The sequence below is a fragment of the Pundamilia nyererei genome, unplaced genomic scaffold (genome assembly GCF_000239375.1).
Source record: "Pundamilia nyererei isolate P.nyererei 1_Seehausen unplaced genomic scaffold, PunNye1.0 scaffold00106, whole genome shotgun sequence".
NCBI lineage: Eukaryota > Metazoa > Chordata > Actinopteri > Cichliformes > Cichlidae > Pundamilia > Pundamilia nyererei.
Window position 1 is genome coordinate 1,294,159 of NW_005187507.1, and position 12,356 is coordinate 1,306,514.

At 39.1% G+C, this 12,356-nt stretch overlaps 1 protein-coding gene across 1 annotated transcript; it reads left to right on the top strand.

Annotated features, from left to right (window-relative positions):
* The first annotated feature begins 494 nt into the window (after window positions 1-494).
* camk1gb (calcium/calmodulin-dependent protein kinase IGb) lies at window positions 495-11,616 on the top strand. Its single transcript, XM_005740995.2, has 13 exons — window positions 495-726; window positions 2,588-2,699; window positions 5,950-6,075; window positions 6,254-6,328; window positions 6,425-6,563; window positions 8,129-8,252; window positions 8,392-8,467; window positions 8,668-8,780; window positions 8,868-8,946; window positions 9,928-10,015; window positions 10,388-10,737; window positions 10,825-10,923; window positions 11,060-11,616. The coding sequence occupies exons 1-12, from the start codon at window positions 603-605 to the stop codon at window positions 10,880-10,882; spliced, it is 1,464 nt and encodes a 487-aa protein (XP_005741052.1). The 5' UTR covers window positions 495-602; the 3' UTR covers window positions 10,883-10,923; window positions 11,060-11,616.
* Window positions 11,617-12,356: the final 740 nt, after the last annotated feature.

Genomic DNA, 12,356 nt, shown 5'->3' on the forward strand with positions numbered 1-12,356 from the left:
AACATATTTTTGGGGAAAAAAGAGTTGAACATTTTTTTTCATGTCCTGAGAAGAATAAAAGCACTTAAGAAAAAAATCTTGACCAAGGCTTTCATAATTCATGCATCAGAGGGTTAATATTGCTAATTAATTAAATCGTTAACCAATGTATAACTAATGTATATACCAATATTTAGTTTGTTGCTGAAGTCTTTCCTCTTCATTGGTGTCACAGAGCTGCAGAAAATCCACTTTCATTCAGCATTTAAACACAACATTAAAAAGACTCTGCATAACAACCATAACCTGTGTATAAAGCTTTTATAAATTGTCATATTTTTTTTAATTATTTTATATTGAGCATCATCAAAAATTAGTCGTCATATATTTTAAAATACAGCCTACTTGCTTGTCGTGAGCACGGCGTGGGCTGTTTTACATGAATCGTGCTGTTTTACAATAGGAGGCCGTTTCTACGCAGGAAGCGCTGTTTTCTATAAAACCTGAAACTGTGTGGAAAGATGTGATGCAGCGGCGGCAGCAGCGAGTGCACCAGCCTCAACTGTGCCACAAGTCTCAATGAGCACCTGTGAGACTCTCCGCCCCTCCCATCGACTATCTTCATGGATGTAATCTCCGACTTAACAACAGGTACTTGTAAGGTCCCAGATAAAGTAATTTCCCCAGACCTCGCTGAGCTTTTGGCAGGAGAGTCAGAGCAGAGCTCCAACCGCGCAAAGTCTCTAGGTAAGTCTCAGTCAGCGTGCTGATGAATGAACCTCTTCTTTATTAAATTAACTATACGTATTCAGATGTCTCACACTACAGTAATTAAATCTAAAGAGCTGCAGATTGGAGATTTTTTCCGGCCTAGGATGAGGCAGAGGACCAGTGATGTGTAATTTATATTCTGCGCGTAAATTGGGTAGTTTTTAAACGTCCTGCATCTTGAATAGATCTGTCTTGAGTACATTTATGTGTGTATATTCAGAAGTGTTTCTGCTCAGGCGTGGCAGATGTGTGCTTCAAGCTTGATCTGAATATCTGATCATCCGCCTGTTTGCCGCAGAGTGATCTTTCCACGGATGCCGCAGCGAACTTGGTTCAGCTGTTGGTATGATGCACGATGCTGTATCGCGAGGCACCGCACGGGACATATCTGCTGTCATTTACTGACACAGCAACCTGTCTCCGTGCTGCAAGTCACGTCATTTATCGGTGTACCAATGCGTGAGATAACGTGGATTTTCTCTCCCACCTTTTTTTTTTTTTTTTGCACGATGGCAGAAACGTGTGGCTGAGCTTTAAGCGTGAAGTTGATGAATAAATGACAAAGATAAGGTGAAAGTTTTCGTAAAGGGAACCGGATGTATTAAAATGTAAATCACTGATGCAGGTTTTGACTTTGCAAATTAGGTTTTGCGTGGCTGACTGTGGTTTTGGATCCCCCTGCTGAGTTTTATGTTGTGATCTGTGCTGTTAAAACAACACACGCTCAGGATGAAAAGAAGTACTGCAGGGGAGGAGTAAACAACAGGAAACCCCTTTCATATCAGATCCTCTGTGCTCATCACTGTCTACATATGTATTTATGTATATAAATCTGGACACTGGATTATTAGAATAAATATGTTTCTGAGCTTTAGGTTTTGGTAAATTTGCATATGCACTGAATTGAAACAGTTTTTTCTGCTTTATTTATTCATATAATTTATGTTTTTATACCACTGTCAGCAGATACCACTTTAGCAATAGTATACTTAATTAATTAAGATATATTGTCACATTTAAAATAATTTGTTCTAGGCTGTTCTAAGTATTTTTTTTTACCTGTGATGGTGTCAGGTATACAGATCAGGAGTTAATCCATTATATAAGAGAAAAGGGGGCAGGAAATCAGACTGAGTAACGTGTCCTTCTAAAGTGTTCCTAATCCTCCTCAGTACATTGAGTTCTACTCAACAAGTCATTCTTGTTTTAGATGCTCATCATTTGAGAAAATACAATCATTTTTCTCATTATACTGAATATATTCCTCAGCTGCAAGGTATTTTCTTTTCTAAAAAGTTTCATTTACAACAGTTATAAAGGTTAATTTCTTTTTCAAATGATTTTTTTTATGTCAGGAAACAAAAGTGACACACTAGTCTCACATTTCATTCCCATTTGCTTTTAGATTGTGTATCAGCCTTGTTGATACACAGCTTTATGATACAGCATCATGTGGTGCTGATGTGGGCCAAGCCCGGCATAGCTTTACACCTCCCTGTGTGCTAGTTACAGCGCGGATTAGTGCGCTAACCTTTTGTCAGCCAGACAGAGACCGGCTGACAAAAGCAGTCTCACCGGCTGCTCCCACCTGTAGACAGTCTGAGCAGCTCAGCAGACGCGTCAACCTTCATAGCTGCTTTGTTAGGACTTTTCAATAATCCCAGATGACTTTTTTGTTTACATTTACAATGACGAGGAAGCCTGTACACTGAGTCTGGATGGCTTTTGTTTGTTGCAGTTGCATGCAAATAAACTAAGGAAACAAGGGCAATGTGGATCTTTTCCCTTTGAGTGACATCTATTCTTCTGTCTTTTGCTTTTCCTTAACATCAAAAAGAATTCCCTGGCAAAGCACCTGCAGACATGGGTCGTCAAGAGGCCGACTATGTGTGGAAGAAGAACACTGAAAACATCCAAGAGGTTTTTGACTTCATGGAAGAGTTGGGATCGTAAGTATCATTTAACTCACTGTAAGATGACTTTGATTAAAGTTAAAAAATGTTTAAGTAACTGAACAGTTTTTTGCTTCCCTGGCGAATGCTTTGCACCATTAGATGGTTTATTTTACTGATACTGATGTGAACTGCAGTGGCTGGCATGATAATAGCCATCAGCATGCTGTTTGAATTAGAGGACAGATTACTGATTTGATTGGATTAACATGCTAAGGCTTACTGTACTTAAGTATTGGCAGCAAGATGCCCTAACTGTTAGACAACTAGGCGGATTTTCCAGAGGGATCCAGGCTTTGGCATCAGTGCAGCAGTTCATTCACAATTTTTTTTTGTAATTTTTTAAATTTGCTAATCATTGCTTTTTAGTTTTTATATGCAAACAAAACAGAGGAAAATGTAAATATTTGATTATAAATCTGGCACAAATAATAAGACAGTAGAATCGTTATTGAGGTCAGGGGTTCTCGAAGTTTTCATGACTGAGTGCCAACATATGATGGAGACTTGCACAGGAAAAATGTGATAATGTGTTAACGTGATATTCTGTGCCGGGTTTAAACAATTAGTGAAGTGACTTTAAATGAAAAAAAAAGCAGCAGTATTTATCAAAGTTAGGACAGTTTAATTTTCTATGAAGGGAAGAACAGAGCTGGAATTAATGAGAAGTGCTTCCAAGAACCGCTGGCACATTTGCAATTAAAAAATAAAAACTAAATAAGAATTCACCTAATGTTATTGCTTTCTAACGTCTAACTTTGTGCTGTACACATTCAGTCGACACTCGCTCACCTGCGCTCACCTAATTTTTGTCACGACGGTGATAAAAACCAGTGGCAGTGTTGAGTATTTTGCAATAGACTGGAGAACTACTGGTGAGAGACTAACATTAAATCATGATGTAAGCTAGAGTGCTGCCAGAGTGTGCTGAGGGCTGAAGAGGCTGCCAAGAGGTTTTATCTAACACATCGTCAATGATTGGACTGTGAAGGAGGCAACACCCTCCTGAGCAAAGAGCGTTATCTAATTTGGTTCAGTTCAGTTCTGTTGGTCTACAGCAATTACTTTTATTCCCCCAAACAATTTGAACACCCAAGAGTTTCACGTAAAAGTGGGAAAACAAATTTTAAAATTACTTGTAATGCGGTTATTTCTGTGGCACCTCCCCTAGAAGAGAAGACAGATTGGATTACTGCTGTCTGAGCCACCCAGTAAGTTTGCTTTCGGTGAACTCTCTGAATGATGCCTATTCCCGGGTGAACATTTTCTTTTTTTTGTGCTCTGTCACAATAAAAGCAAGAGACTCCAGAAGGGACTGGAGATTTTGCAGTCTTTCCCACTGGGCCTCATCAGACATTGTGTAAACAGCATCCTAATGGTTTCCTGGAAATAGGGACTGAGTTTATTCGGGGTTAAGAAGAACCACCAGACTGCATTGAAAAGCAGTGCGATTTTAGTCTGTACTGAATTTTAAGCACTCAGATTCACACAGTCGGGTGAATTCTTGCAATTTCTGATCGCTCCTAATCTTTTTGATCATGGTTGTTGCTTAGCTTTCATTTTCAGGTCTTGACCGGCAATTTTTCTTGAAAGTCAAAGTATTTTTTTCAAGTAGGTCCTTAGAACAAAAATCAAAGCAATTCAGGGACCCGATGTAAAGTAGTGCTGTAATGGGAAAGGGACAGCTTGTTCCTGACTGCCAAACTGAGCTGGAATTAGAGTTTATATGAACGTGGGAAAAGTGGTCTGCCGATAGTTCCTGACACCTGCCTGTGACCTGACCTACACATGGTCCGTTGCTGACCTTCTGTGCCTGGAGCCTGCCACCGTTTCCTTTGCGTCAGGGATAAAGCACCTAATCCACCCAGTAGAACAACTATTCCCAGACAACGCTGAAGATAGCATGGACACAGGAGCACAGCGCACAATAATAAGCCCCTGACATGTGAATTGTTAAGTCACAGAGGTCCTTACAAGAGCTTAATTAAACCCTTTGATATTGCTATTTCTGCCCTCAGTTGATTTTAAATTAGATGGTCTCTAAGAAGTCTGTATCAGAAAGTTTCCTTTCCTAAATGATGTAATACGACAGGGAGAAAAAAACAAAGTCCTTATTGACGGTTACACAACAGAAGCCTTTAAAGTCATTAAATGCAATTATGGACTAAATGTTTTTCTGGTGATCTTGTTTATACAGTAAATTAGAATCAAAACCTGTATGCGCAGTTAGCTTAGCTGGACTTTTACAGCTTTAGTATTTATCTATACAAAAATACATATGGTTTATGGAAGGCTCCACACTATTCACAGTCTCTGCAAATTCAGCTGCTTATCTCAGTTTCCAAACTAAGCACAGCTAACCAGCTCTTTATCATTTATTCAACATCAACCATTTGCTCACGTTTACAGCAACCTTCAACTTGACGTTGCCCACCAGAGACGCTTGCGAGAATGCATGTATGTAGATGTATCATGTCAAACTGGACATAAATAAATCTGCTAACCTCATAGTACAGTAAGTGAGTATGAGTCAATATGAGCCAGTATAATAAGTATGAATCAGTATATCCGATTGTACTCCTGAGAACAGCACAGGTGAATACACAGCTAGAGAGTAGGTGTTTGCATGCTCAATCCAGGGAGCTTAGTCACCTAAACCAAGCAGAATGTTCCAGTACTGAGAACACATCTGTGTGAAGTAATGTGAGAGAGGACATCTTTGTCCGACGTTTATGTTCTTAAAAAGAAAAACAAACAAAATAATGGAAATGAATGTTCCAGTCTCATCTCCTAACTCTGCAGGAAGAAAACAGCCTATTTCCCAATGTCCTACTAACCCTGCAGCACTTCCTCATTCAGGAAATGGGACTTGCATTATTATATTTTAAATCATAAAGAAAATAAAAATAGGATGTGTCATTAATTAAAAAATAATGTGTTTAAAACATGAGCCCTTCAAATAAAAGTTGGCTGAAAACCAATAACATTTAATGTATGCACAAATTGAGAAATTGAACGAAGCAATAGCTTCTCCCAGTTGCACGAGAGCAATATAAAAGTAGACACACAGGAGTCCAATGTTCTGTGTTGTTAATGTGCCCATGTTTTATTAACAACAGCCCTCTAGTAATAAGCGAGAAGGCTTATTTCCCCTTACCAAGGGAGACTTTGTGTGTTGTTTCAAAGCAATCAGTGAAGGCATCATCAGTAATGTATTTTCAATATGTGTTTATGTGTTAATGAGCAGTGGGGCATTCTCAGAGGTTTACATGGTGAAGGAGAAGAAGACGGGAAAAAATTTCGCCATGAAGTGTGTGAAAAAGAAACAGAAGAGGGATCTGAATCTGGAGAATGAGATCGCTGTGCTGCGAAGGTAATTCACATGTGAATTTTTATGAGCCTCCAGCTTTCATCTCTCAGACGTGAGCACAGGAGGAGGATTGCCATTGATGTGGGGGGTTTTTTGGATGTTGTTTGGGTTGAAAGTATGTGGAACTTTGTGATAGGTAAAAAAGCAATGTCATAATGAAAGCATCATGTTATTTTTACAGAATTAAACATGAGAACGTTGTGGGGCTGGAGGATTTCTATGAAAGTCGAACGCATTACTATCTTGTCATGCAGCTGTGAGTATTCCAGATTATGTGTCCAATATTATCAAATTATCACCATAAAAGGAAAAGGAGGATATAGTTTTAATGCTGGCGGTGGCTCTGTACCAGGGTTTCAGGCGGTGAGCTATTTGACCGTATCCTGGATCGGGGGGTGTACTCAGAGAAGGATGCCAGCAGAGTGATTCAGCAGGTGCTGGAGGCCGTCAGCTATCTGCACCAAAACGGAATAGTGCATCGGGACCTGAAGGTATGGCTGATAATATCCCAAACACTAGTGAAATATAAGGTTTTTCTACTTTAAATCACATTTGACTCATTTGTATCATGCTTACTCCTTAAACCCGAGGGTACATTAGATAGTAAGATACACAACATACAGTATTATAAAGAAAAGCCCAACAATTTGCCTTCTTGACGAAGCATTTTGCAGCATAATGGAGACCTCAGGGGGAAATTGGTTGGGATAAGGTGACAGAGAAAAGGGAAAAGATGTCCATGGAGAGATGAAAAATGATATGGTGTTTGGCTGGCTGATGGGACTTTTAACACCAGGAATATTTAGCTTTAAAGACAGATATACACACTCAGAGGAAAGAAACAATAATGTGCAATAGCAGGATCTAAATGAATGATATACATGTGGAGGAGACATTCTCCTTACATCATGGGAAATCCTCCAGCAGCCTGAGTCTTTAGCCGCAGGAGAGAGGATTTCTGAAGGCTCTGCCTGCCATTGTAGTTTCTAAACTGGAGGAACCACAATTAAACCTGCTCTCTGACAGCAGTTCTAAAGTGGGACAATATGCTACTATGAGGACTTTAAGACATGTTGAAGCAAAACCAATTCAGTGGTTCACAGGGAGCCAATGAAGAAAATCTAATATGGGCAAATGAAGAGAATCATTTTAGCTACTAACTCCATTGTGTGGCTCAGCTGGAGACTGCTGCAGCCGTTAGGTAACAAGAAATTACAATAGTCCAGCCTAGAAATAATAAATGGCCTGATTAGTTTCTCAGTGTCACTCTGAGACACAGTATTATGCAGGTGAAAGAGGGCCCTCCTGGAGACTTTTTATGTGCAGGTTAAAAGACATATGTTGGTCAAAAGTGAGCTTTAAGGGTTTAGTGGTGCTTGAAAACTGAGGTACTGGCATTCATAGAAACTATCTGGTAAGATGGTGTGTTAGAACCGTAAAAGGTAATGAATTACTGGATCTATAACTATCAGCTTATTGATGGAACAGCCTGGCTGCCTTAGGAGTACCCATTGTGACTTATCCATCTGGTAATTATCCATACCTGAATATCATTTACAGGGTCATATGTTGAAGGGGTTTTTAATTCTTAGCTCATCAGAAAAACTAACTTAACCTTTGAGAGAAATTCTTAGAGAAATAATTTGACATAGTTGACATTATTTAAGATAAGATAAGATAAGATAGAACTTTATTAATCCCTCGGGTGGGTTCCTCTGGGAAATTCGATTTCCAAAAAAAGCACAGCAACGACCGAAGTTACAGTTACAGTTGTATTTAGCATACAAATTAAGAGCGGTTTTACCTTTGCAAAACAGTAGGTACCCCAAAGCTCAACTGTTACTTGAAGTCCAGACCTCATTAATCATATAGATAATACTGCTTTGATTTTTTTCCCCCCTCTTGCTTTGGCTTAATTTACAACATTATCACTTTGACAGAAAGTAAGATATTTAAGAATTTGTTCCACCACAGGTGAAATAACTATTTGAGAAGTTCTTCATTGAGGACATCAGTGTGTGAACAGCTCTCGTCCCTGCTTTTTTCCCTTGTGCAGCCCGAGAACATCCTGTACTACAGCCAGGAGGAAAACTCCAAGATCATGATCAGTGATTTCGGCCTGTCAAAGATGGTAGACAATGGCATCATGTCGACAGCCTGTGGCACCCCAGGATATGTTGGTAAGAAAACATGTCATTCTAGAGGAATAATCTCACACTCACTGAGTTAGACCCTCAGAGTGGGTCATACTGCATGTTACCGATGCTTCACGAGCTTTTGAGCAATCACTGATATAGCTTTAAAAATTTCTCTAACCAGCTCCTGAAGTTTTGGCACAGAAGCCCTACAGCAACGCCGTTGACTGCTGGTCTATCGGAGTCATCACCTACATCCTGTAAGTAGAAAGCTATTCACCACCTGCTCCAGATTTTTCTCTTAGTAACAAGACGATCAGATTAAAGGCCCCAGCTGTGTCTTATGCAATGACACAGTTACCTATATACAGAAAAATGGAGCACATTGAGTCCACGCATGTACCATGTAGGGGATTTTTTTCACAGATGCTAAATGTTTGTATTTATTTGGTTTTTTCAGACTTTGCGGTTACCCCCCTTTTTATGAAGAAAGTGAGTCACGGCTCTTCTCCAAGATCATGAAGGCACAGTATGAGTTTGACTCACCATTCTGGGACGACATCTCTGAATCCGGTAATTACACTGAAAGATGGCACACACCGACTGTGTTTCTAATCAGCGTTGTCTAAGCTCTAATGTATCTATTGTTTTTTTCTGCAGCCAAGGATTTTATTCGTAACATGATGCAGAAGAATCCCAAGATGCGCTACACTACAGAGCTAGCGCTCAGACATCCATGGTGACTACCACTCATACACTACACTTGTATTATGGAAACTTATTATGCTCCTTTCACCCATGTTGACATTTTTTGGACTTTTTGGCATTATTTATAGTTTACTGTAATCCTTTTTTATCTGACAATCAGTTCATTCACAGTCTTCAACAAGACAATTTAGCATTTTCTCTCTTTTTATCAGATCCTCTATCACATTAGGGACATTTGCTCTCACTGACATGACCCAATGCCAAAAGCAGACAAAAAAACAGCATTTAAACCTCATTATCTGAGATTCTGATTATATTTAATATGAAAACCCACCCCAAAAGTTAATTCTGTTCATCACGACGTAGCGTTTTTTACAGTGGGAGAAATGTTTCATTTGCCTAATGACTGAAATTAGCACCATTGAAGGAACAATGGGCTGGGAGTTCAGTTCCTTGATCATTAATATGCAAATTCTAATGAGCATTGATCAAAGACCACTGATCAATGGCCATGAGTACCATTTGCAGAGAGTTGGGGAATGGCTGCAATCAAACCTGCAGTCCGCTGAAACTGAAGACATCACTGAAGACGCTACGTCCAGATAAACAGAATCAACTTTTGGGGATTTACTTTCCTGGATGATTGAGCATGCATCAAGACATGAAAACCCACCATTGTACCAGTATAGTTGTGACAAAACAATAATTACATATTATCTTTTATTAATGACTCCCTTTTTGTAATATAAGTACATATTTTGTGCAGTATAGTAGCATATAGTAGCAAAATTCACAACTGTCACTGAATTATTACGTTGTAACAGTTAATGTGTAATAGTCCATGAAATGTCATCTAAGCCTGATCATAAAATAACTTTCTACAATTAACATTTTAGTGGCACTGCACACAGGAGGCATCAATCTTCCTGCCCAGCACCAGTTACAAATGCATTCAGAATTAATCTCTACCTAAAATAAATTTAAGCTTTCTGTGCCGTCATTCGTTTTCCAGGATTATTGGGAAGACAGCTCGGAGCCAGGACATCTACTATTCCGTCAGCGTTCAGATTCAAAAGAACTTTGCCAAGTCCAAGTGGAAGGTTAGTCTGCACGGATTTCTTGGCTTCAGTGTGGTAACCTTACTGAAGACCTGCAGTTTATAGTAGATTAATCGGGTGCCAACCTAAATCCTTCCTGGCCAGGGAGACTTTAATAAGATACTGTTTAGTAATCGAGGGCACTAAGGGCTGATGTAGTGCATTCACTGCCTAGGAAATCAAATGCACTTGGCTGCTCAATGGTAAAAAAAAGAAGAAAAAGAAAAGATCCTAAAATATGAATATATAATTTATCAATCAACGATAAATGAACAAGACATTTCATTTAATGTCTACTCAATATCACCATATATAAGGACATCTAAAGTGAAGCTAGGCTATTTTTCAACCTCTTTTTTATATTCGCTTTTACAGCAAGCCTACAATGCTGCTGTTGCCATCAACCACATGAAGAAGCTGCAGCTGGCCCACTCAGAGCAGGTCCTGAGGCAGGCCAGCATCCCAGACATCAGGGTCATCGACGTGTCCTCCCCAACGAAAAACCGGAAACATCTTGATCCAGACAAGGTTGAGCCCAAGGTGCCAGAGGTCAACGGGAGTGTGCAAGGGACACATCACATGTCCTTGCCCACAAGCCATGTTGAACTAAAGAGCCACTGCCACCCACTGAAGACCAGTCAGAGCCATTGCAGTGCACAACACGCACCTACAATAGCTGAACAGGGAAAGCATGTGTACCACTCAGAGCCTGCCAACCTGAATGGGTTTGTAGCTGTTTTATATCAAATTGTGACCTTTGACCTTTTGAGTTTATAATATGGCTGACTAAAACATTTCTCTTTTGCTTTTAGATACGGTAAAAAAAACAATAATAGCAAGACCATAACAGGTGTTTGCGCCATCATGTGAAAGCTGCACAGAGTTTACATGGAAATAAAACATTTTACCTGGTAGGTACACTTAAAGCATGTGGATATAATGAACAAATACATTAAACTGTTTTTTAAATTACACTTTTATTATTAAACTACAGTTTAATGGTGAAAATTTTATTTCTCACCCTGAATGTATTTCTGCCCTCTACAGGTCAGTGTTGCTGTTTTGACCCAGCATACAGCTGGTTTGCGTCAGCAGCTCCCACGACAAGTGGTTGATTCAAGCGGTGTGGGAGATCCACAGTCTGTGTGGAGCATTTTATTTTGGAGAGAGTGCCTAGGAAGCTTCCCCAAAACCACACCAAAGTACACAAACCACAACGAAACTCACACGCTCAGATGCACGAGTCTCATTTTTAACCAGAACATTTTTGACAGTATTGAACAGAACTGTGTGATCTAGGAGGGAAAGCAATGGATTAAATGGGCTCACCTCTAGCCGGGTTTTGCATGAATATCCATGTTGTTTATGGTGACGATGTTCCTGACCACTGGTTTTTGATGGGGCAGAAGTCAGATCATCCGAACACTTTGTGTTCATGGTTCCATGCTTAAAATAATACACACAATGACGTCAATGACAATTATTGTACTTGAAGAAAACCGCATGCTTACTGCATCCAATAAGCCATACTGATGTAATTTAATATGGTAAAGTTGTCTCATATTTTTGTTACTTTCTTTAAGTTAATTGTTTCGCTAATTTATTTTTTTTATTATTTGCTTCTTTTTAAAAAAAAATAAAATAGAATAGAGCAGATCAAATTCAAATTTGAAATAAAAAAAATATATAACAATGTATATTTAAACAAACCTATCATTAACAGTGTAAATGCCACAAGTATATTCATTAAATGCCATAAACCTATTAGAACTTTTACATTCAGGTAAAGTCTATTGTTAGAAATGTTTATTCACTTATTGTAAGCGGTTTACTTTGGGCAGTCTGCTGTTTGTCTTGGTATGTGCTTTGTAATGATGGATTTAACATATATTAATGTTATATATGTATTATGCTGGGAATCCTGTATACTCAAAAATAAAGGATCTGCATTTGTTTTGCTGTGGTTGTTTTACCTTCACTCCTGGTAAACAAATTAATGGTAGACTTTGCAAAATTAAATTGAGCTATTGCCAGTACATACACTAGCTAATCAATCACAGTATAATCAGCCGGCAGCTCAATGCATGGTCAAGATGAGAATACAAAGCAAGGTGATTTGCAGTAAGTTACTTTGAACGTAGCATTGTTGCTTGTGCCAGATGAGCTGGTCTGCATATTTTACAAAATACTGATCCTTTTTAGCACATTTAGCACCACATTGAATCCTGAAGCTGATGGGCAACAGCAGCAGAAGGCCACACTGGATCCCTGCCAGGTAGGCAACAGGAAACTCCGGCTACAGTTTGAACAGGCTTTGTTCAGACGTGTTTACTTTCTAATAATA